Source organism: Peromyscus californicus, unplaced genomic scaffold (assembly GCF_007827085.1).
Source record: "Peromyscus californicus insignis strain IS unplaced genomic scaffold, ASM782708v3 Scaffold_21__1_contigs__length_65335640, whole genome shotgun sequence".
Classification (NCBI taxonomy): domain Eukaryota; kingdom Metazoa; phylum Chordata; class Mammalia; order Rodentia; family Cricetidae; genus Peromyscus; species Peromyscus californicus.
In genome coordinates this window covers 62,510,861-62,537,312 of record NW_026294514.1, presented here as the reverse complement: position 1 = coordinate 62,537,312, position 26,452 = coordinate 62,510,861, and the positions used below count along the sequence as shown (strand labels likewise).

The 26,452-nt window shown below is 39.7% G+C and overlaps 1 protein-coding gene across 5 annotated transcripts in view; it reads left to right on the top strand.

The window, feature by feature from the left end:
- The window catches only part of Dis3l2 (DIS3 like 3'-5' exoribonuclease 2), a 330,432-nt gene that overhangs the window by 88,655 nt on the left and 215,325 nt on the right, over positions 1–26,452 (top strand). For all 5 annotated transcript variants that reach the window (XM_052750513.1, XM_052750515.1, XM_052750512.1 and 2 more), the window contains one exon: positions 23,350–23,578. In XM_052750513.1, the coding sequence (XP_052606473.1) occupies positions 23,350–23,578 (229 nt within the window). The remainder of the gene's footprint in view (positions 1–23,349; positions 23,579–26,452) is intronic.

Sequence of the window (26,452 nt, the reverse complement as noted above, 5' to 3'; positions counted from 1 at the left end):
GAACTCACAGAGATCTGCCTGCCTCTGCCTCCCGAGTGCTGGGATTAAAGGCATGCGCCCAGCAGACCTTGGGGTTCTTGCAGAGTATTTAGGGAGAGATTTATTACTGGGTTAGCGAAGAGGATGAACACAATCTGGAACCTTGTGTTTGTCTCCTTCACCTTTCTCTATGAAGAGAGGGGTGCTGTAGCAATGGAGAGCTAATATTGAGGAAAATTGAGCAGGGCTGACACACACACACACAGACACATAGACACACACACAGACACACACACACGCATACATGCACACGAGTGACAGAAAGCAAACCCTAGAACTATCAGTTGAGACTCTTCATCTGATGGGAGTGACTTATTTACACGTATGCCAATAAGTTACTTTAAAAAGTCAACTGTTTTCTAGGTCATGGTGGTAGATCAGAAGCTTTCTGTTTCACACCATGATGAGAAGACTCAGAGTAAGAAAGAACAGACTATATTCTGAAGAGAGAAAAAGCATTGGTAATCACAAAGAGATGATAGAAGAGCCAGAAAAGCACAGCAAAGTAGAGGTTATTCAGAAAAAGTAGGAAACCTTTCCAGCCTCAACGGACCACATAAGCTACAACACAAGGGGAGGTCCACAGCACTGGGGACGCCCACTGGCATTCTTAGCTTCTGTAGGAAGCCCATTGCTCTTGAAAGTCTTAAACCCAGTGTGGGATTTGGTGTAAAAGTGACTCCTTGCATAGTAGACTGGCATTAGAGAGGAAGCCCATTTTGTTGCTCCTTATATTTGAGAATTTGGTAGCTAGGCCTCCTCTCTTAGGAAGGGCCCCAGTGAGAGCTGGGAAGATGGCAGAGCAGGTAAAGATGCTGTTGAGCCTGCAGAGCTGAGTTCAATCTCTTGAATCTGCTTGTGGGAAGAAGCTCTTCATGTTATCCTCTGACCTCCACATGTGCACTGTGATGTACACCACACACACACACACACACACACACACACACACACACACACACACACTAATAAGTAAATAAATATAAGTTCTTGAATAAGAGCTCTCCTATTGAGAGTCAGCTTCTTGGGAACTTGAAAGCAAGGACTGCTACAACTCTGAGCCTGGGTCTACCCTGGTACAGTGTCTCAGTAGGAGACAGCCACAGGAGACAGTTGGGCAGGGCAAATTGAGCATGATCTGGCTGAGAAATTTGGTTAGCAGAGGGCTCAGTGTAAAGGGCCTCATGGTTAGTTTGTGGCTAGGAATTCTAAGCCCATGACTGGTGGATTGCTTGGTCTCCAGAACTGCTTCCTTTCTGCATGTGGTGCCCTGTAGGGTAGGGCCAAGAGCCATGTGCCCTGGTCCAGCAGATCTCTATTTCCCCTGCCTACTCCCTCCTGCATGGGATCTGAACAGGCTGAAACTGGCAGGCAGAGTGCAAGCTCCCCACTTCTCCCTTTCCCAGGCAGAACCCAATGTTCTGTTCTCTTCCCTCACACTTTAGTGCCCTTGGAAGACTTCTAGCATGGAGATCTCCAGCCCCTAGGTACATATACTGGGGGATTGGAGAGGTGGCTCTGGATCTAGTGGGAACCTGTGTGGCCCAGAGTCTGTGTGGTCAGCAGTGGCTCCCTTTATGCAAAGAATGAAAGCTTCTACCAGGATTGCAGCCATTAAGCTGACAACTGACCCTTGACTGATCTGATCCTTAGCCCACATTCATTCAGCACTAGCCTGAGTGTTAGGATCTACATGAGTCTTGAACTCCATTTCACTACCCGACCCTCCAGTATTAAAGGACCCAGAAATAAACTTCTCTGATTCTGTCATTTAAAGTCTTCTTTCTTTTTACTGTATTATTGCTTTTTTATTTTAAAAGATCTCTTGTTTTTATTTTTATTTTTACCTTCATCTAATTTTATTTTCATAATTCTTTTCTTTTCTTTTTGTTTGTTTTTCCGAGACAGAGTTTCTCTGTCTAACAGCCCTGGTTATCCTGGAACTCACTTTATAGACCAGGCTGGCCTCAAACTCACAGAGATCCTCCTGCCTCTGCCTCCCGAGTGCTGGGATTAAAGACACGTACCACCACTGCCTGGCTTCCATATTTATTTTCTAATGGGATTTTTATCTCTTACTTTTTCTCTTCCCCTTTTCTCACATTCTTCTTTTTCTTTGCTTTCAATGAACCCTACCTCTATTCTTTTTTGCCTCCTTTATTTCAATTTTTATTATTATTACATTTACTTCCATGAGTTTTAACTTCATAGTTTAGTCTATGCTATTTTTTCTATTTTTCACGTTTTATGCTTATTAGTGATGTAGACACTGGCTTTATGTGACTTGTTTTGGTGTTGCTGGAACAGCAGTGCTTTTTCTCTTCACTGTGTAGTGTTCGGGTTGACCTTTCAACAGAACGCTGTTCACTGAGAACACCCTAATGCCAGAAGAAATACTAATTCCCACAGATATACAAATTACAGCCTAGAAACTCAATAAGTATGAAAAACAACATGACCTCTCCAAAAATTCACAAGCTTTCAGTAGCTAAATCTAAAAGTACAGAAATGGTTGAAATGCCAAAGAAAAAGTATTGCTTGAAAATTATCAGTGAGGTTGGAGAGATGGCTCAGCAGTTAAGAGCACTAGCTGCTCTTACGGAGGACATGGGTTCAATTCCCAGCACCCACATGGTAGCTCACAGTTGTCTGTTAACTCTAGTTCCAGGAAGTCTTATGCCCCCTTCTGGCCTCTGCTGGTACCAGACATGCACATAGTGCACAGACATACATATGGGCCAAAGACTCATATAGGTAAAATAATAAAAATTTAAAAAATGGAAAGACATCATCAGTGACCTTAGAGAGGATTCAATAAACAGATGAATGGGATAAATAAGTAAATTTAAGACCTCAACAAGAAATTCAACAACTTGGATGAAAAAGAACAAAAAGAGATAGAGAACTTGGAAAAAACATAACAACACTATAATCTTGGAAATGAAAGGTCATTGAGTAAAATTTTAAAACTCATCAGAAAGTATCCAATAGAATAGACTAGGTACAAGAAAGAATGTCAGGGATAGAGACTAAGGTTGAGGAATTATTACAGTTAGATAACAACACAGTGATACACATAACATCTAAGACCTTTTGGGGCATGATTAAAAGATGAAACTACAATTTGTTATAGAAGAAAAGAAACTGAATGTCTTAGTCAGTGTTCTATTGCTGACTAAGAAACATCATGACCACAGTAACACTTATAAAGGAAAGCATTTAATTGGGGCTAGCTTATAGGTTCAGAGGTTTAGTCCATTATCAACAAGGCAGGAAGCATGGTGACATGTAAGTGGACATGGTGCTGGAGAAGGAGCTGACATACATCCATATCCATGGGCAGTAGGAAGAGAGAGTGCAACTGGGCCTGCCTTGGGCTTCTGAAACCCCAAAGCCCACCCACAGTGACACACTTCCTTCAACAAGGCCATACCCACTCTTAATCTTTCTTAAGTATTGCCACTCCCTAATGACCAAGTATTCAAATATTTGAGACTATGGGGGCTATTCCTATTCAAACCACCACAATGAGACACAGACTAAAGACCTAAAAATCTTAATGAAATTATAGTAGAAAATACCCCAAAATCTAGCAAAGCAAAGGGATATCCAAGTGTACAAGGCATCTAGGATCCTTAAAAGACATGCCTGGAAAAGAAACTTTCCATGCCATATTATAGTTAAAGTGTAAAGAGTGTGAAATTGCTCGGTGGATAAAGTTCCTTGCTGTCAAGCCTGATGACCTGAGTTTGATCACCATATGGTGGAGGAGGGAGAGAACCAACTCCCCAAAGTTGTCCTCTAACCTCCACATGTTTGCCATGGGACATTTGTACCTACTTACTGAACACATAATAAATAATAAATAAGCATAATAATTAAATGAAGAAAAAATACAGGACAAACAATACTGAAAGCTACAAGAAAGAAGTGTTAGATAACTTACAAAGGTAAACCTATTAATATAGTAGCAGACTTATCAACACATGTACTAAAGACTTGAAGACCATGGGCTTATTATTTCAAACCATGAAACAAAATAACTGCCAATCAAGACTACTATAGCCAGAATTTATCCTTCAAAATCAAAGGATAAATAAAGGCCTTCTGTGATAAGCATAAACTAAAACAATTGATGACCACTAAGCCTGTATTTCTGAAAATGTTTAAAGGAGTATCATATGGAAGAAGAAGAAGAAAGAATATACAAAGTATGAGAGCTTGGGAATAAAAGTATATCTTACCAGGAGAATAAACAATGAGAAGTAGGAGAGAATCAAACATTTTCAACTCATGAAACCAATAAACCTCTAAGGTAAGAAAGGGTGAAGTTGGTACATACTTAATAATAAACCTAAATATAAATGGTCATGACTCTTCAATTAAAAGTTGCAGACTGCCTGAATGGATTTAAAACAAAACAAAACCCAGGTGTTTGTTGTCTACAAAAAAAAAAAAAAAAAATCACCCTCTATCAAAAACACAGAGATCCAAAGTGGAAAGGGTAGAAAATGGCATTCCAAACAAATGGTGTAAAAAATAAATCAAAATAGTATTCTTATATCTGACAAAATAGGCATCAAGCCAAAATTAGAAGATCATTGCGTATTTTTAAAGGAAACAATCCATAAGGAACATGGAACAATAGAAAATACATATACTCAGAATGTTGGTATACCAAATTTCATAAAACAAACAGTATGGGACATAAATGGACAAGTAGGTCCAGATGCAATAACAATAATGGCTTCAATCCTTTACTCTCATCAATATATCCAGATAAATAAAAAAAAATAAGAGTTAAACTTCACTGTAGGTCAAATGGACTAATGGGATATCTGTAGAACATTCTATCCAGTAAATGTGGAATATATTATTCTCAGCAGTCCATAATACTTTGTCCAAAATAGACCATATTGTAAGGTCTTAAAGCAAGTCTTAACAGGGAAAAAGAAATAAAAATAATTGATTTTATCATGTCATATGGAATAAACTAGAAGTCAATAGCAAGAGAAACCACAGAAACTACAAATACATGAAGATTGAACAATATATTTTTAAATGATCAGCAAGTCACTTAAGAAATCAGGAAGGAAATATGAAAATTTCTAGAATCAAATGAAAATGAAAACACAAGGTTTTAGAACTTTTGGGATACAGCCAAGGCTTTTCTAAAAGGGAAGTTTATAGCTATCTCTGCTTACATTAAAAATCATTGAAAACTCAAATAAATTACTTAATGATAAACCTTAAGGTCTTAGAAAAATAAGTACAAGCCAAGCCCCAAATTAGTATGTGGAAAGAAATATGGATCAGGGCTAAAATTAATGAAATGGAGAGTAAAAGAAAATACAAAAGATCAATGGAACAAAAAGGTGGTTCTTTGAAGGGAGAAACAGGGTTGATAGACTGTTAGCCAAAGTAAGCAAAGAAAGAGAAGCTCCAAATTAATGAAATTAGAGCTGAAAAGGGGGTCATTAAAGTGGTATCATGGAAATTCAGAATATTATTAGATGATATTTTGGAAACTTAGCAGTCCAATAAACTGGAAAATCTAGAAGGAATGGGCAGATTCTTAAGACACATGACCCACTAAAATTGTATCTACAGGATGTAAGCAACATGAACTCATCCACAATGAGCAGTGAGACTGAAGCAGTTATGAAGACTCTCTAAAGAAAAGCCCACAACTAGAGGGACACTCTGCTGAACTCTACTAGACCTTTAGGGATGTGCTAACACCAAAGATCCTCAAACTGTTCCATAAAATAGAAAGGAAGGAATGCTTCTAAACTCATTGTGCAGTGCCAGTATTATCCTGATGTCAAAGCTGGATAAGGACATTGTTTTAGTTAGGGTTTTTATTGCTGTGAAGAGATACCATGACCATGGCAACTCTTATAAAGGAAAAACATTTAATTGGGGTGGCTTACATTTTCAGAGGTTGAGTCCATTATCATCATGGTGCAACAAGGAGGCGTGCAGGCAGACATGGTGCTGGAGAAGGAGCTGAGAGTCCTACATCTTGACCTGTAGGCAGCAGGAAGTGGTCTAAGACACTAGGCATGGCTTGAGCATGTATAAGACCTCAAAGCCCACCTCCACAGTGACATACTTTCTCCAACAAGGTCATACCAACTCCAACAAAGCCATACCTCCTAATAGTGCTGCTCCCTATGAGCTTATGGGAGCCAATTACATTCAAATGACCACAGACATAGTAAGAAGAAAGCTGTAAGTTGGTGTCTTTGTTGATCATAAATACAAAAATTTTCAGTGAAATACTGCCCAAATAAGGGAACAACACATTGAAAAGATCATATACCACAATCATGTTTTTATTGTAGAAATGTAAATATGGTTCAACATGTACAAATCAATGAATGTAATATAGTATGAAGAAGATGAGTAAAGGACATAAATTACATGACCACCTCAGCAAACACAGAAGAAAGCCTTTGACAAAGCTTAAAACCCCTTCATGATAAATTCTGGTAGAAACTCATGGATTAGCAGAATTAATATTGTTAAAGTAATTATATTACCTAAAGTGGTGCTTGGATTCACTGCCATCCACACTAATATTCCAATGGCATCCTTCACAGGAATAGTAAAAGAATCCTAAAATTGGTACAGAAGCCCAGAACAACCTGATGGCCAAACAGTTCTTAAGACAAGGAGACATGCTAGAGGTGTCACAAAGTGTGACTTGAAGGTGTTCATGGGACCACAGCAACCAAACTAGTGTGGTGCACATAGAAACATATTGACAGACCATAGAATTGAAAACATCCATACAACTTTCTTTGTCTTTAAAAAAATGCAAATTTCATACATGAATATACTATATCATTTCTATACTGCTTTCCCTTCTGACTCCTTCTGTGTTCCCCTATCTCTCAAATTCATGAACTCTTTTTCTGTAATTGCTGCTGTCACACCATACACACACACACACACACACGCACACACACACACACACACACACACACACACCCTACTGAGAGTCCAGTTAATATTGCTCATAAGTAAATGTATTTAGAGCTGATTACTTAGGACTGAATAACCTATAAAGGAGTTCGTCCCTGGAGAAAAAAAGAGTCTTCCTCTTTCATCAGGTATTGATTGCCTGTAGCTCTTCATCTATGGGTGAGGCCTTTTGAAGCTATCCCCAATCCATGTTGCTGTGATGACTGGTGTGGTCTTGTGCAGGTAACCATATTGTTAAGATTTAATGAGTGTAGCATCACTGTCATAAACATAGAAGATGCTATCTTGAAGCAGGTGACCCAGTCCTCTGGCTCTTTAAAAAAATTTTTAAAAAACATTATGATGTGTGTGTGTGTGTGTGTGTGTGTGTGTGTGTGTGTGTGTGTGTGTGTGTGTGTGTCTGTGAGTTTGTGCATGTGAGTGCAGTACCCATGGAGGGCAGAAGAGGGCTTTGGATTCCCTGGAACTGGAGTTATAGGTATGTCTTAGTTAGGGTTTCTATTACTGTGATAAAACACCATAACCAAAAGCAATTTGAGGAGAAAAGGGTTTATTTTATCTTACAGCCTGTAGTCCATCATCCAGGAAGTCAGGGCAGGAACCTGAAGGTAGGAACTGATGCAGAGATGCTGATGCTTACTGATGCTTACTGGCTTGCTCAGTTCACTTTCTCATACACCCCAGGACCACCTGCCCAGGGACAGCACCACCCACAGTGGGATGGTCCTTAACACATAATCATCAATCAAGAAAATGGCCTGTAGGCTTTCCTACAGGCCAGTCTTACTGAGGCATTTTCTCAGTTGTAATTTCCTCTTCTTAGATGACCCAAGCTTTTGTCAGGTTGACAAAAACCCAATCAGGACAAGATGAGGTTGTGAGTCTCTTGATGTGTCTGTGTTAGGAACCAACTAGGTTGCTCTGTAAGAGCAGTATCTGCTCTGAACTGCTGAGCCATCTCTCTAGACCCTGGCTCATAAACTTTCCACTCCCTCTTTCCTGATGTTCCCCGAGCTTTAGGTATAGGGTTGTGTTGTAGATGTACCGATTGGGCTGGGCACTTCATAGTCACTTACTGTATGCATGTGGACCTCCAGTGTATCTCAATAGTAGCCTCTGCCACAAAAAAGAAGCTTCTGTGTAGTAGTGCGCTACATTTACCCGTGAGTGGAAGTATACGTATTTAGAATACAATTGGTAGCTAAATTGATTTAGAGAAATGGCAGTAATAAGTTATTCTCTAGGTTAATGAGCTCTCTATGACCCATGAGCTTTTGGCTAGATTTACAGGACCAGGTATGAGTTTCCTCTTGGCTTGCTTAAGTCCAGTTAGACAGTTGTTAGTGCCACTGTTCTACCATTGGGGGCAGCTTGCTGGGCTGGCTGTTGTGGTTTACAGACTTTACACTGGGTAGGAAAATCCAGCACTTTACTCCAATGGCAGCTTTCACAGCACCTTCTGATACTAGGAGAGCTAGTTCTCAGGGAGGATGTTTCCAGGTTAGTGCGCCCTTGATTCCTCTGAGTCCTGTCTGAAGTTTGTGGTGTTTTCAGCAACAGGGTCTTACTTTCAAGTTCTGGGAAGCAACCAAGGACAATTAGCTATCTTATTCTTGAGAAAGGTGCTGTAAATATACATTAGATAAAGATATCCTTTTCAACAAGTGGTGCTGGGAAAACAGGATATCCACATATAGACAACCAAAACTAGATTCTTATCTCTCACCCTGCGCAAAAGTCAGTTCAAAATAGTTGAAAGTCTCTAATGTAGGACCTGAAAGTTTGAAACTATTAGAGAGTAATACAAGGAAAATGAACATATAAGCAGAGGCAATGAATTTCTAAATAGGCTCAAAATGTTTAATAATGGCAAGAATTGACAAAATTGCATCAAATGAAAAACCTGTGTATCTCACTTTGGCATCTCTTATATTCTAAAATTTGAACAGTACAGAGATTAGCATGAGCCCAGCCATATGGATGACATATAATTTTTAAAGCATTCTATATTTTTAAAGACCCAACTCCAGAGTTGACTTCTGATCTCTACATGCATAAGCACACCCACACATCATGCACACACACACACAGAGAACATACACACAATAATAAATAAAGCTTTAAAGCTTGTGTATAGCAGAGGGGACAATCACCACAGTAAAGAAACAGTCTATATGATGCAGGGGGTTTTGTCTTTTTGCTAAGTGTATATTTGAAAGAGGAGTAATGTCCAGACTACATAAATTTTTTTTTAAAGAATAAATAATCCATTCAATAAATCGGCAAGTGACTATAATAGACAATTTCCAAAAGAGGAAGATAACGGCTAATAAAGGAATAAAAATTCCTTATCCATCTGATAAATGATGATGTTGGGATTCCATGTTGTGTTAGTGAAAGTGCTTATGGCCAGTGTCAGGTAATGAAACAACAGGAGAGGATTCAGGAGTAAAAGAATTTCAAATTAGTCCAGCGACTATAGAAACCAGTTAAGGATGTTCCTGAAAAGACAAAAGAGAACTGTGGTGTGGTGCAACTCTAGCACTCCTGAATATATACCTAAAAGCATCTAAGTCAGCTGCCTGTGGAGATACTAGTACACCTATGTTATTGGATGTTATCAGCACCAGTCGCAATAGCCAAGTTATGGAATCAGCCTTGCTGTCCATTAAGAGATGAAGACTGAAGGGAATGTGGTATTTGTAGAGAGCGGAGAAAGCCCTGAGTGAGTGAAGTTCTGAGTGAATGCGTGCTGTTGACTGGGAATGGCCATGTCAGGGACCCGGGAGGCTCAGACCCATGGAAGAATGGCAAAGCCTTTCACCCCTGGGGTGAGGCTCAGAGGGAAATGAATGGTGAGGCCTTCCTCAGTGGACTGAGTGTGAGTGTTGATAGTGCATGTAGAAAATGTCCACCATAGCTTTTTTTTCATCAGATGTTTACAGCTTGCTGCCTCACAGAGACAGCTCCTGTGTTCACTGTTAATTAGCTAAACCTGTCTCATTGATCCAGCTGTATCCCATAATTCATGCTTCCTTGTTTATCTGTATGTAAATAACCCCACTTCTTTGTTCGTGTGGTGGTTTGAATGAGAATGGCCTCCATAGGCTTGTATATTTAAATATTTGGTTCTCGGTTGGTGAAACTGTTTGGGAAGCATTAGATGTGTAGCCTTGTTAGGGAGGTGTGTCCCTGGGGATGGGCTTTGAAGTTTCAAACCCTTCACCATTCTCAGGTAGCTCTCCCTGCCTCTTGTGTGTGGGTTGAGATTTGAGCTCTCAGCTGTAGCTCCAATGCCAGCCTGCCTGCTTACTTGCCGACACCTCTTCACCATGATGGCCAAGGACTCTGTGCTGGCTGTTCTTGGTTGTCAACTTGACAACATCTGGAACTAACAAGCAGCCAGGCTAGGTACACCTGTGAGGGATTTTTTTCTTAATCAAGCCATCTGAAGTGGGAAGACCCACTTTTTTGTTTTTGGGGTTTTTTGTTGTTGTTGTTTTTGTTTTTTTTGAGATAGGGTTTCTCTGTGTAGTTTTGGTGCCTGTCCTGGAACTCACTCTGTAGAACAGGCTGGCCTCGAACTCACAGAGATCCATCTGCTTCTGTCTTCCAAGTGCTGGGATTAAAGGCGTGCGCCACCACTGCCTGGTGGGCAGACCCACTTTTAATCCAGATCTTCTAAGGTGGGAAGATCTACCTTTAATCTAGACCACACCTTCTGCTGGCAGCCTATTAAAGAACACAGAAGAAGGAAGTTTGCTCTCATTTCCTGCTTGTTCTCCCTCTTGCTGGCGAGTCCATCCCTTCACTGGCATTAGACCCCGTTTCTTTTGGATTCCAGTGTTTACTGAAGACTATCTGAGCCATCCAGCCTTATGGACTGAATAACTAGTGGATTCTTAGACCTTCTGATGATAAACAGCCATTATTATATTTAGCTGGACCTCAGCCTGTAAGCCATTCTAATAAATCCCCTTTATATGTACATATGCATATACATATACACTCATGCACACACATGCACATGTTCTTTTTATTAGTACACACACACACACACACACACACACACACACACACACACACACACACACACACACACACACACGTTCATTCTGTCAGTTCTGTTCCTCTAGAGAACCCTGACCTAATACAGATTCCAACTCCTTGTAACCATGAGTCCCAAATTAAATCTTTCTTTTATAAGTTGCCTTGGTCATGGTGTTTTATCATAGCAATAGAAAGGTAACTAAGACAAGTTGCATGCAATAATTTCCTGCCTCTTTGTTCAACTCTAATAAACATGCTGATCTTCATTGGGTGCAGATGGGGCCACATCTTCTCCAGCTGAGAGCCCAGACCACTGACCCCTGCTTTCTGTCTATGTGTCATCTGTCTGTCTATTTTTTTGTCTTTTCATTTCTTCACTGCCCCAGGAAGGTCCTGAGAAGCCACATATGGATGTGGCAGGTATATATACAGTTTTTTTTTTTTTTTTAAAGACAGGGACTGCCCTGGAATTCTCTATGTAGACCAGGCTGACCTCAAATTCACAGAGATCTGCCTGCCTCTGCCTCCTGAGTACTGGGATTAAAGATGTGTGTCACTATGCCCAGCTCAGTGTTAGGTATACATACATAATGGAAGGGAATTGGAGATCCTTGTATTACTGTAAATAAACTAGACATAGAAAGACAAATACTAAATGTTTTCTCTCATATTCATAATCTAGACACACACACATACACACACACACACCTCAAAGAAGAACTGTTTGGGAAGAATAAGGGGACCAGTGTAAGTGGGGGAACAAGAGTGGGTAACAAGGGGTGAATGTGATTAAAGTGCGTTATGCACATATATCAATATGTCATAATGAATCTTATTATTTTGCACAATTAATACATACCAATAAAAGTTTTTTTTTATGTCAGAATTGTCCAGGAGATACTACACAGAGTTCTCATTAATTTCTCCCTACTGTGATAAGACCCTTAAGGCTGAAAGAAGCTACACAAATCCCTACTGTCACCATCCAGGCAGCTGAGAGTGTACAGGGATATTCTGAGTGTGATATAGCCTTTAGAGATGCTCTGGGATAAAGATTGATAGCACTAGTGTAATGTAAAGCAGGATGGAGACAGTACCTAGGCAGGTATCTGGATCTTCTACTGACTTGCAGTTTAATATTGTTTAAAGCTTTTAAGGTCTCAATTCTTCAGTTTATATAGGGATATCTTGTTGAGTAAGACCTTGCCTTACAACATATGTATATATCACACTTGTAACTTACAGAAAGTTTCAAACAACCTTTTGGTATCACAGGTATTTAAAATAGTCAGTGAGCTTCTAAGTCATCTATCCTGTTGCAGGTCCTTTTTGTAGTGTTGAAGGTCTTCCTCTGAGCTCTCTCATACTTTGGTTCAGTGCTCCGAAGGCTGGCCTACTGGGACAGAGCCACTTTGCAAGTGGGATGTGCAGTAATTGTGGCATTACACTGGTTCAACAGAAGCACGCAAGGGAGTTTTTGTATTGCACAATGGTTTAATCTGTGTTTGGGGGTGGGGATTGGGGAAATTCTTATTAAATTTATAAGATAAATATCATTTGGATTTTATGACATTTATCAAGATTTATTTATTCAGCAAATAGTATTGAGTACCTTCTGTGTGCTTGGTGTTATCATAAGTGTTGGGTATATAGCAATGAACAAATAAGGGAAAATTATTCATAGAGCTTGCATTCCATTGGGGAGGATATAATGACATTGAATAAGACAGTCTTTGTGGCATGCTCAATAAGTTGTAAGTGCTAAAGAGGCAGAAAAATATGAGGGATGTGAATTTGGGGATAAGAGTAGAGATTCTTCATAATGTGGCTCAAAAAGGTAACTGAGTAGTAGGAACTACAGGAAGTGAGGGACTCCTTATGGAGATCTTGGGGAGCATTTGGTATACATGGAGTGTCAAGGAATAGCAAAGAGGCAGAGAGGGAGAGTTACTGGTTGAAGATGAAAGGATGAGTGGGGTGGAGTGAGAGTAATATATCAGGCATCTGATATATACCTCTGCATCATTGTTAGGATTTGGCCTTTGTCTCTGATTGAAGTGTGAAGGCTTAGAAGGGTTATGGAGAGGAATTGCAATGTAACTTGTGTTTTCTAGGCTTATTCTGATCTCTGAGTTGGGAGTAGATTGAAAACAGGCAGGGAGACTTTTTTGAGTCTGTTGCTCATGTTCTGGAGAGATGGTAGAGGCTGAGTAAGATTGGTATCAGTGAACTTAGAACTGACAGGGTTATGGGATGGGTTGAGAGATATGTATAGGGGGTGATGGGTGGTAGGTAGGGAATGTCAAACAACTGAGTGATTAATTAATGATAACAGAGTTTGTGGTCTGAACAGCAGAAGAATGGAGATAGTTGGTTATGTTTCTGATAACTAGATAAAAGGTTCATGTGATGACCCACCTTATACCATGTATGCCTTCAGGAATGTCCCTAAATATGTTTTTAAGATGATAGTGTCCATTGTTGTATTTTATAGTGAAAGAGGTTTGTTGCCAAGTCTTCTCTAGAACTCCCTGTGGAAATATCAATTGCTTTTCTTGGCTCCAAGATATTTCCTGAATCATGTATTATACTTCATCCCAAATATGCCATTAAGAGATTTGGAAATTTGTTAAAACATGTTTGGTAACCAAGTACTGTCACTTTAGCCCAGTCAGAGTAGCAAAGAAAGGAAGAGCAGCTCCTACCTGGACTTGTTAACATTCATTAGAGCCCAGCAGAGGCTCAGGGGCAGTTTGAGAGGGGGTTGGCTCCTGGGTACAGAGCCTTCAGCTGACACTGTTCCTGCGGCCCTGGGTCCTGCACATTATGGATAGACATGTGCGTGTGAGTCCTTTAGAAAAGCTATATTATGCCAAGTTGATAGCAACCCTCTGCTCAAGGGGAGTGCTATAGTCTCTGCCTCTTCCTCCTCTTCCCTCTCACCCCACCTCACCCCAGAATTGAATATTCATGAAATAGACTTGCTCTTTTTATAAAATTAAAAAAATAATACTTTTCAAAAGATGACCCTTGTATCCATAGAAGGGTTCTTCTGTATCCATAAACAGAGCTGTTAAATGTTTTGTGTGGAGTTTGGGTAAGCCAGCATAATGGAAATGTTACCTGGTATCTTTACTTAGGATTCCATTTGAATTTTTTGGTTACAGGGAATTTTTCTGTTTGCTCCTCAGTCTTGAAATACAGCATATTAATTTTAAAAGGAAGGGAAGAAAAACCTAACATACATCAGTTTTGAAGTGACCAGTTCCTCCTCTTAATTCTGGTGAGTTTCTTGATATTTGCAGTTGATATAATTTACTTTCTCAGTGGAGATAACTCCTCCCATTTTTGAGCAATAGAAAGGAATTCTACAACTCTCGAAAGGACAGGAAATGCCCTGTAAGCTGCTCCCAATGTAGGCTTTCTCTTCTTTGTCTGGGCATTTGTGTGTTTCTGTGCTAAGATTTGTTTTCAAATTGGGAATCTGTGAATTTTCCTGTTTGCATTTGAGACTATTGGAAACTGGAGTTGTAATTTAAACACGAAGTCCTGGATTTATTTTAGAAAGTAGTGTATTTATTTTAATGTTTTTTAATTTTATTCTCTCACAATTATAAATGTTTGCCTCACAGTGGTATGTTTTTTCATTTTGATAAAGGACCCGTTGATTATTTTCCTAATGTGTCATGCCATTGAGGACTTTGCAGGGTGGTGTAGAATCATGTGACTATGCATTTTAATTTTGTGTCTGTTATTATGTGGTAGCTCTTTCATTCCTGCTCTTTTTTGATAATTTTTAAATAGTTAATTCAAATCTTATTCTACTCCGAAGAGTCAAATATTTACTGAGCATGTTTTATGTGCAACCATTGTGGGAAACTCTGTGGGATGCAATAATGAATATGACTTAATTTACTATCTGTGGAAGAGTGAAATGTGCAAATACCTAGGATGTAGCCTGATGAAGGAAGCTTACAGTGAAGGAATAACAGAGACCAGCAGTGGCCAGAAGAAGGCCAAAGGACACTTCACAGAGAGGGAGGTTAGCAGAGGAGCATTTGGCAAAGAACTGGGTTTTGAATTTTGATTGCACACAAATAAGGTGGAGAGATGGTTTAAACAGTGGGTGTGAATAATAGCAGCGAGGTGTATGCAGTTCATTCTAACTCTGTTCGTCTCTAACTCTGGGACCAAACATACTGGGTGGGTTTAGAACCCTAATCTGAGTTCATGTCATAGCCCTTGACAATTAGTAGCTATGGGATTGACATATCTGAACCTTTCCTCTTTGTTGAGATGGTACGGCCATGATTGCTGTCCCCTGTACACCCAAGACCATTGTGTGGATTAGATCAGCTAATGTATGTAAAGGCATAGGGAAGATTTGTCGGTGTGTGAGTTTACTATGATTCCTTTATTCACAATTATATGTATTTTCTCTCCACTTCTCTTACTGGATCCTTTGAGTCTTGCACTATTTTCCACTTGTCTTTTCATCTGACACTTAGCCTGGGGCACCACTGCTAACTCCAGACTGTGGTAGATGATTACAAGTCTGGATCCCAGTGCCCCAGTCTGTAAACCTCCATTTCCAGCTGCTCCTGGATGCTCCTTCACATCCTAGATTTCAGTTTCTGTTACCTGAATTCAGTATGAATGGCAGTTAATTTTGACCCTTCCTTTCCCCTCTTGTTACAGGTTTTCTTCAGGAATTTAAGTTCCTTGTTGAGTTTACTAGATGATGATGATGATGATGATGATGATGATGATGATGATGATGAAAAATTCACTAACTCAAGTCTTTCTAGTCCCAGGCACCTCAGAACTATGCAAGTTCTCATAACTTTATGACAATTGAATAGTTTTGTCCCCATTTTAAGGATGGCAGACCAAGATTCAAAGAGTGGAATTTTCAGAGTTAGCTCTTGTGGAAGGTAGCAGAGCTTCACCAGCTCTGTCTGGGGCATGTGCCGTTGTGCCGGCTTTAGACCTCACAGAACAGACTCAGCCACTGCCGTCTCCGCCCTCTCTCACTCTTCCACTCTGCTCCTAAAGCACAGTTTATGTTTTCTCTAACTCCTCCTTTCTTTTGCATGTCTCTTCTGTCTCAGCTTGGACTTCTTTCTTTTGTATTTTTATCTCAAGGCAGGTGAAGCAGCACAGTGGACTAAGGCTTGGGAGTCAGGGGCAGCTGTTTGTTCTTTATCTCACAGTCCCAGTCTGTTTAAGAAAGGGCTGGACCAGTTTTCATTCCTACCTCCATTGTATTTCTGTGCATTTTGTGAACATTGATATTTTTAGGAGACTTTAGGTCCCCTCCCCAAGCTATGGTTCTGTAGAGATATGTCCTTGAGGGTTTAACTTGGGTTTTTCTGTCTAACGGGGCTGGGTACCCTTTCATATTGATTGACTTGTGGGCGCTTCTGGTTTGTCAAGTACCTCTAAGTTGTCCTAGTAGATTTTCTGCCTTTCATGGATACTATATAGGAGGTCTTTATATGTTCTAGACACGAGCACTTCTGTGCTTGTTTTTAAACATAAAGGGATAAATTTAGTCTCTTGATGTGTGTATGCATCTGCATGTGTGTGAGTAAGCATGCATGGGTATGCATACACATGTGGAGTTTAATGTTGGTTATTTTCTTTGTTGTCTACCTTATTTTTTTGTATGAGTTTTGTGTATTTGTGCACATATGTGTACATGTGTAACAATATGGTGCTGTTCTTTAAAATGTTATTCTTCCTTCTGTGTCCTTTATCGGATCAGATTCAGTTTCAGGGGAATATTTTATGAGTGGTAGTGTGCACTTAGTTTTGTAAGGAGTGGAGAAGATCTTGTGGATAGTCATAGTGTTTGGTGGATCCAGATGTTGCTAGTTAGGCCTTTTCCTTCTGAGGATAGTCATAGTCCTAGCATTTGGTGGATCCAGATGTTGCTAGTTAGGTCTTTCTACTTTAAAGCTCTTTCCCAACCAGCTTATGACTTCTTGGTTTTAGGAATCATCGATGATCATTTCCCAAATCCAAGTGGAAGTAACAAAATAGTGATTCTTTTATTTCTTTTGAATTTAACTGAAACAGTTCTTCAGTGAAGAACTTCACTTCATCAGCTGTTTGATTACACTGATTTGCAGGTTGTATATAGGAAAGGTAGGTTAAATGCTTACAGTCCACCAAGGCTCACCAGAGAACCCTTTCATGATAGTTCTTGAGTCCTTTAGACAAGACGCTCATATCCTTTAGTAGTTTCCCTGTTGTTCCAGTAAGACATGATGTTCAAGGTTTATCTTGTTCATGTCCTAGTCAGGATCTGAATTAGCCGTGTCTACACAGAGCCCTGCATCTTAACTCTAACCACTATGCAATATGGAAGGATTCAAGAGTGCACAGGCTTTTAATGTCTTGAGAGCTCCTGATGATCTGTCCTCCGCCATGCTTTTTCTTCTATTCTTTCTTTTTTTTTTCTTTCCGAGACAGGGTTTCTCTGTGTAGCTTTGCGCCTTTCCTGGAACTCACTTGGTAGCCCAGGCTGGCCTCGAACTCACAGAGATCCACCTGGCTCTGCCTCCCGAGTGCTGGGATTAAAGGCGTGCGCCACCACCGCCCGGCTATTCTTTCTTTTTTAATTGATGTTGTTATGTGTGCATGTGTGTGCATGTAAGTATGGGCTCACTCACACCATAGTATGCATATGGAGGTGAGAGGGCAGCTTTTGAGAACTGGTTCTGTCTTTCCACAGTGGGATCTACGACATTTACCCTCTGAGTCATCTCTCTGGCCCTTGTTTCATTCATATGTATCTTAAATTAATAAACTAGAATGAAAAAACTTTAAACTACATACTTATATTCTATTTGCCCAATTTTCAGTGACTTGATTTATTCATGAAATCCAATTATAACATTTTTTTGCTTCTGTAGTTCAAAAGTGAATGCAATACTAAAATAGGAATATTCTGTGTGTGTGTGTGTGTGTGTGTGTGTGTGTGTGTGTGTGTGTGTGTTTGTGTGTGTGTGGGTGTAGTCTGATGTGTATGTACTTATTGGTCTGATGTGTGCACATGTATGTGTTGGGGGCTTTAGGTTGGTGTCAAATGTCTTTCCATGGTTGCTGTTCATCTCTCTGATCCCAGCCTCATTGATTTAGCTAGACTGGCTGGGGTCTACTTGTTGTCTTTCTCCCCATTTCCCACTGTCAGTCCTGGGGTTGTAAGTATGTGCTGCCACATCTAGCTTTTTGTAAGTTTTGGGTATTTACATGCAGGTCCTTGTGTTTGTAGAGCAGGTGCTTAACGGATTAAACTATCTCCCCCGCCTCAAATATTCTTTCTCGAGTATAGTGATCTAAAACATTGTTTAACTAGGTTGGTTTTTTTAATATGCTGTATAGCAGTATTGGGCTAAGTGGTAGAGTGCTTGCCTGGTATGTGTCTAGGGTCAATTCCCAGAACTATAAATAAAATAAAAAAATATACTATGTAGCTAATTTTATTGTATTCTGGTTGTTACTTTCCACTAATCTCTTCTTTCCATTGACAGTTTCTTGATCTTTGTACATATGAGCCAGAGCACAATTCTTCTAAAAATGTTTTTTTCATTTAATATATTTTGGTCATATTCTTCCTCTCCCTCAACTCTGCCTTTATTCCACTCACATACATACATACACACAAAACAAAAACAAAAAACCTTTAAGACCAAAACAAAACATAAGGCACCCCCCACCAACTAACCAACCAACCAACCAACCAACCAAACAACCAAACAACCAACCAACCAACATGTAGTCCAATTTGTGTTGGCCAACTACTTTTGCACATGAGACCTGCACTGGAGTATGGTTTGTATCTGTACCTAGTTTCAGTTCATTGAAGAAAGCTTATTTTCCCCATACCAGAAACTATCAATTGTAAATAGCTTCTTGGCCAGGGGTGGGACTTTGTGCCCATTTGCCTCTGTTTTTGCTAAGAATTTGCCTGACTTGAACTTAATGCAGGTATTGTGTATGCTATCACAGTCTCTGTGAGTTCATATGTGCATCAGCTTTCTTATGTCTGAAAATACGGTTTCCTTGAAGTTGTCTATTGCCTCTAGCTCTTAGAATCTTTCCACCTCCTCTCCTACATAAAAACATGAGCCTTGACGGGAGGGATATGATAACAATATCCCATTTAGGTTAGGCTAAGTCCTCCAAAGTCTTTCACTCCCTGCACATTATACAGTTGTGGGTTTCTCTGTTAATTACCATCTACTGCAAGAAGAAGCTTCTCTGGTGTGGGTTGAATTATACATTGATCTATGAGTATAGCAATATGTCATTAGGAGTCGTTTTATTTTTATATTCATTTAGCAGAGTGATAGTAGTAGGTTTTTTCCCTAGAGCCCATGACCAATCTTGGCCTCATTAACAGTGTTGGTTCTGTCTTATGGAGTGGGCTTTAAGTCCAACCAAAGGTGATTGGCTACTCCCATAGCAATTGTGCCACTATTATACCAGCAAAGTACAGTTCTTAATAATTAGTTGGGTAGAATCATACTGATTTTAGAATCCTTTTATATGCTTACATTCAGAGAAAAGTGTGAGATGGGCCAGTCTTCGTATTGTGTAAAGTCAGAATATTGGTTCCCTGTGTAATATTTTCTCAGTCATCTGTGGGAAGCAACTCATTTGTGAAACCAGTAGTGGCAGAAATAAACACGTAGTAGAAACTAAAGGCCTAGGCTCTTCACCTACTGTCTTTTTAGAAAGCTGAGTACAGTGGCATGTGCCTATGGTTCTATATTTCCTTTTCAAAAACAAACAAGCAAATAAGCCCCAAAAATCCCCCCCCGACCAAAACCAAAACAACCAACCAACCAAAAAACAAAACAAAACAAAAAACACGAATCAGGGAGAGGGAACAAGGAGGAAAGGAGAGTGAGGTTGAGGTTATGTTGAGTGTGACCTGTTAGTCACTCTACCATGGCAGTCATTTTGTTTTTTACCAGTTATGCTTCCTCTGTGGTTAAAAAAAAAAAAAAAAAAAAATAGAGCAATGTCTGGCTGTAGTTACCCTGCCCGAGACTTAGGCTATACATGTGCTCCACCTGCTTGTCTGGAATGCTCTGACAAACTTACTGTAATGCTCATTGAGATGATTATGGACAGATGTTAGGAAATATTATTGAATTTCTAGGTTTATTTCAGTTAGTTGAACGGGTTTGCTGATTTGAGTGATAGGAAAGTTTTTTCTTCTATAGCTTACCCCCTTTCTCTTTCTTCCCCACCTTCTCTTCTCCCTCTCTTCCTGCTCTCTCTCCTTCCCTCCGTTCTTCCTTCTCTTTCCCTGTTCTCTCCCTCTCTCCCCTCTGTTCTGTCTTCCTCTTTCTCTCTCTCCCTCCTTTCCCTCCTGAGTCTTATATAGCCCAGACCAGCCTAAAACTCCTGGTTCTTCTGCCTCAGCCTTCCAAGCGCTGTGATTGTAGGTATGTGCCACCACACTCACTTTTTTTGGAATGATCTACTTTGGGACAAGTGTGTATTTATGTGTGGACATATAGGATGTGTTTATGTTATGGACATATAGGATCTATGTGTAAGGCAAAGAGAGAGGGGAGAACTTGAAAAATTGAACATCACTGTAATGCAGCGTCACTTACTTGCACTCTTGCAGAAAAGAACCCGAGGGAACCTTTTTTAGGTTATGTCCTTTTGGACAGATAGTGAAGGCTGGCTTAAAATTCATATTTTAGTGGCCTCAAATTCAGTCCCTATGCCTCACATCTCCTGAATACTAGGTGTTTAGGTGTGATCTGCCACACCTAGTGAGAACTCCCAAGCTCTTAGTTTTTATTTTTATTTTTATTTAATTGTTGAAAGGCTTAGTTTTGCTCAGAGAAACTAACCATTGTATATGTTTTTCTCTTGCTATAATTTCATAAAGCCATTTTCCCTAAAACTTTAGGGAGATGTTATTATGACTGTGTATTTCTTTATAATTTCACTTTGATTTTCTAAGTGAACATTATAGTATTAATCATGTGGGGATAGTATTGTAGGAAGGTTTTATTAACTTTTCTGCCCTGTGTAAGACGAATTTTTCATTAAGCATGGTCTTCATGTGATTTAATTAGACTATTAATCTAGTTTGCGGAAAGTAGATAGATGGATATTTTGAAATCTCCCAGTTAAATTCAGTAGACTCTTCACATGATCAGATATAAACACAAGGAGGGCTTGCTCAGCACTTTATTCAGGCCTCTCTCCACATGTTGCTTCTGTTGAAGCATCTTCAAAATAATGCAGTGTTGCTAGTAACCCCAACGCATTCTCTCAGACCCTTAACATCTTTACCAGCTCTTCAGTGCTTCCACAGTTCTGATTGCACTTACTCCTGTAAACTGTTGTGTTCCCTACTGTACTTGTGGCTCCTAACGTGTATGGCTGTGTAAGATACTCAAGAATGAACTCTTGGTATTAGTCTGTCACCCCAGTTAAGATAAAGGCTTTGTGACAGTGCTCACCAAGGGGGGACTTTCTATCGTTTGTTTAAAAGAGTGATAGGCACAAACTATAAGTAGTGATTCAGTTTGTTTTTTTTTTCTACTTATATACACATATATATTGTCACTTTAGTTTTTATTATATGTTTAACTTGTATAAAGCTTTTTTTCATCCAGAAATAGAGTCTTAAGAAGGGTGTAGTGTTATAGTAATATCTGGAACCCACATAGTCTACTACTACTTTTTGCTGATGTGGCTAGGCCAATTTACATATAAGGTTGCAGATTTTCTTCAGCAACTCAACCAAACACAGCTTATTTATTTATTTGTTTATTTATTTATTTTACCATACTCGTATAGATGGGGAAGAATATTGTCCTGTGGCTCTTCATGTTACAGCCTCATGTGAATACTGGGAACCAAACTCTGGTCCTCTGTGAGAGCAGCATGTGCTCTAAATTGCCAGGTTGTCTCTCCAGCCCCAGGCTTTATATCTTCATGAGAACATTTTATAAACTTGTGCACATCTAATCTTGTCTTTTCCACAGCATCTTCTGTTACTGTGATAGTACTTGTCTTTATCTCAGTCCCTCCTACTCTCCTGGAAGTTCTTAGGTTTGGACTTTGGAGTCGATCCCAGAGTTCTTGGTGTTGTGGCCATATTTGTTTTTTCTTTGTTGATGTTTAAATGTAGAATGCCATCAATTGCTCTTCATCTCCAGTATTTTCTTTCCTGCTAGGCTGAGTCTGTGGGTGATGGTATCGAGTGCATTTTTATTTGATTCATTGAGTTGTTAATTTCCAGTATTTCTGTTTGTTTTTGTTGTTGTTGCCGTCTGTTTCAAAAATCTCTCCATTTTCCTTGCTGACTTTCTCATCCATATTGCTGACGATCTCATCCATATTGCTGATGATCTCATCCATATTGCTAATTTTTTCCCTGAGGTTGCTGACTCCCATTCTGGGTCCTAGATTGAGTTTATCTGTATCATCTTTGAAGTCACTGATTGTTTTCACTAGCAAACTTTTGAAATTGTCATCTAGTGTTTAGTATCTTTGATTTCAGTGCTCAAGGAGTTAGAATCTTTTGGAGAAGCCATGTTACCTTGCTTTTTCATGTTTCTTATGTTTCTGTGTTGTGGTTTATGCATCTGCTGGTATAAGTACCTCTCTGAGTTTGATTTGGGATCTTCTATTGAGCAGCCTTCTCTCTGGGCTCAACTCCCTGTAGCCCTCAAGAGAAGAGAACATTTGCTTTTGGATGATGCTTCTGTCTCCCCCTCCCTCGCTCCCTCCCTCCCCCAGTCCTACCATTATGTTTTTGAATTTCTGAAGCTCCTTCTCTCCTCTCTTTGGAACAGAGTCTATCTTTCCTTATTCTGACTATTTTTCTCTTTGGTCACATGGAAGCAACTTGGAGTCCACTGTCTTATCTGGAAGTCATTCTTAGTGAGGTCCATGGGAAACACTGTGGCATACCTAGGTGAATTCTTTTATCCTTTCCTTACATGCTGATTGCTTCTATGTGGCACAATTTCATGAAGCAACATGGAACTTTCTAGTATTCTAGGCTTTGAGGAGAGGAGATGAAAATGTAGATCAGAATCCTGAGAAGGTAGCATCTTAAAGACTTGAGTACCAGCCTAGCATTGCTGGCTTGTTTATCTACCTAGGGTAGTCTATGCCTTGGGAGAATACAGGTCTATTTTTTCCTAATCACGTGTTACGAATATCTAATGTTGCCAGCTGCCTGTAGTGATTTAGAAGAATTTGCATTTCTCCTTTCTTCAGGCAGTTAAAGCAGAGAGCAACGACAGAGAAACAGAAGCTACTTATGAAGCTGACGTCTCTGAGGAGTGCTGTGGACACCACCTCCTGAAGCAGTCCCCCAAAGCCTGTAATAGTCCTGATGTCGTTATAGAGGCTCAGTTTGATGACAGTGATTCAGAAGATAGACATGGCAACACCAGTGTGCTGGTTGATGGTGTTAAGAAATTGTCACTTCATACTCCTGACAAAGGTGAGTGAGTCTTGGGCAGCTGTTTGACATTTTGTTATAACAGATTTTTTTTTTTTAAGTTGAAACCTCTCTGCAACAAAGTAAGAAACTCCCAGAATGATGGTATTTTCCCAAAGTCTGTGGTAGACTGGTTATAAGAGAGAGGAAGTGCCACCCAGTGGTTTGTGTGAAGTCGTTGCTATTGCCGTGTTTGTGATAGGTTTTGAGTTACTATTGGTACTTAGCTACTGTGTGTTCCATTCTACCCGGTGGTTGATATGAACAGAATTATCCTCCCTTCCTTTTTCCTCCCTTCCTTCTATTCCTCTCTCCATGCCTACCTTCCTCTTACCTAAAGCTTACACATGCTAGCTAAGTGCTCTACCACTGAGCTGTACACTCCAGCCAGAATTAAGCAAGTCTTAAAATCCTAATTAAAAACACAAACAAAAACTAAAACCCACTTTATTTTACCCTCAGTTTTGCTTTAGTTCAGTCTGTAATTTAAAAATGTATTTGTCATTTGTGGTAGGCATAGATCACTTTGAATTTTGAAAATAGATTATTTTCAGAAGGTATTTTGATTCCAAGCCTTAAAAAAACAATAAAAATAAAACAAAGCAAAACAAACAAACAAAAAAGTCTTTTTTTTTTTCTGAATGACACATAAGCCATGAGTTCCATAATTATAGAAAATGTCAAGTTGCAAACACATGAATCAAGATCTGTACCCAAAGGCTCCACCTGGCCACACTCCAGGAAACTTAAGGGCATAAGGTATTTGCAAGTTGAGTATTGCAGTATCTAGGTTTCTAAGAGATTCTAAAAAGAGAAGGTATATTGCTAGCCAGATTGAGTTTTTTATATACTTGGAAATGGAGAAGAGTGAGCAACATGGACCTGGCTAGGTTGATTAGACAATAAACATTGTTATCAGGACATTTCTGGCCCAATCACCATGAAACACCAGGAGGAATGCCAAAAGATTACCAGAGGAGGATGCTGAGCAGACTACCTACCTATGGTCAGATCCGGCAAGCACAGCTCAGATCTTGAAGGCTGGGCTGATTTCAGGAAGAATTGCAGAAACATTGCTGTTTTTCTCTGTTGCTTATGACCTTAGCCAGAGAGTATGCTCTGAAAGCATACGTCGTTTTGGTGGCAAGGATTGCTTATTCAGAGTAACTTCCCAGCTGTGAGATTCACTTTGAATGAGTAGTGTTTTGTTGTCACTCTTGTCTGCCTTCCTGTTCCCAGGAACACTGACCTGCGGGGACTCAAGCTACTCTTGTTTTGGAGCATGCTTACGGACCAGTGGTTTCATTCTTCAGGGGTCAGGCAGTTGGATCTAAATCTGGATGCAATTCCTGAATTTTCTTTCTTCTGATTTCTCCTTTCCTTCTTTAAAAATAGTTGAATATCGTCTTTAAGATAGAGTTGTATGCTTGTTGTATACAACAATGTCCATACTAGAAGCTATGTCTTTTTAATGAGAAGAGAGGGCTATAACCAGGACCCTAAATAGCCAGGTTTTTTGTTGTTGTTGTTGTTGTTTTAATTAACGAGATCACTAAGAAGAAAGATCCTTACAGGACAGACTCAAGAAAGGGATACTTTAGAACCATTTGAGTATTTGGTCAAAGCTACTTAGAAGAAACCCAGTTCCAGTGGCTCAGAAGATCTCAGTGTCCACCTTTCCCTTGGACACTGACACAGTCACAAGGAATGATGAATGGAAGCAACTGCAGAATCGATGACCTGGTGATCAGTTATCTTGTTCTTTGTCCTTTGGGAAGTTCCCTTTGTCCTTTGGGAAGTTCCCTTTGTCCTTTGGGAAGCCCTGGAGCCAGACCCGTGCTTGATGTATCTGTCATCCGCCGTAACTCTTGTCTCTCACAGGAAAGTTCATGGGGTGCTTCACAAGTCCACGGCGCGTGTGTTTGTATTTTCCGTCTTCTTTCCACATGTTCCTGGCCCACTGTTGTTTCTGTTGCTTCCTTAATAGCCTTGACTGAGGGAGCAGCTTTAATCCTTCCCTCAGTGTCTGGTGTAGATCCCTCGCTCCAGCTGCCTCTAAACAGAGTTTGTGAAGCCACATGGCTGTTCTCATTTTTTGCCCTTTTGATATTTAGGAAAATTGCAATTTGCTCTTTTAGAAAATCACAGCATTTTTAAGGGTATTTCAACCAGATTTTCTTGCTTAGGATAATATGAAATCTGGTTACAGTTAAGATATTAGTACTTTTTTGTATCGTTTAAGGTTTTGAAAGTTGTTATTGAAATAAACCATCATCTGAAGAACACCATAAACTTTCTCTAAGTCTCCTAGAAAGGTTCTTTGCTTTGTATTATACTTTCAAGTGTATTATTAATCCTAGTTCATGCTTGTGTTTCAAAGTGTTATTTTAAATATCTTGTTTCTTTACCTAATGCTACATATTGCATGTGTTTGCTTGGGTTTCTTTCTCTTTGTTTGGGAAACTTCAGCATCATCTTCTCTGGCAAGTGAGAACATAGCCCCAATCCAATTGTTTGTAGCAAAGACTCTTCATTGAATTAAGAGAAATGGCCTCTGTATGTCTCAGACCCACCAGTTTCTTCTAGGAAGGTGACATATTCATATACATGTATGAATAAATTAGAATATATATATATATATATATATATATATATATATATATATATATATATATATATATGATAGATGGAGAGAGAGAGGAAAGGAGGGAAGAGCCATAGACCTGGCCCTGTTTGGAGATCCAGTTCCATAGCTTATTGGAACTGAGCTTTTACTGTTCAGCCGACACGGATTCTTGTCAACATGACGGTCCACCGTATATTAGGCTGGGAGTGTAGCTAAGTGAGAGAGGCACTTGCCTAAGAGTATAAGTCCCT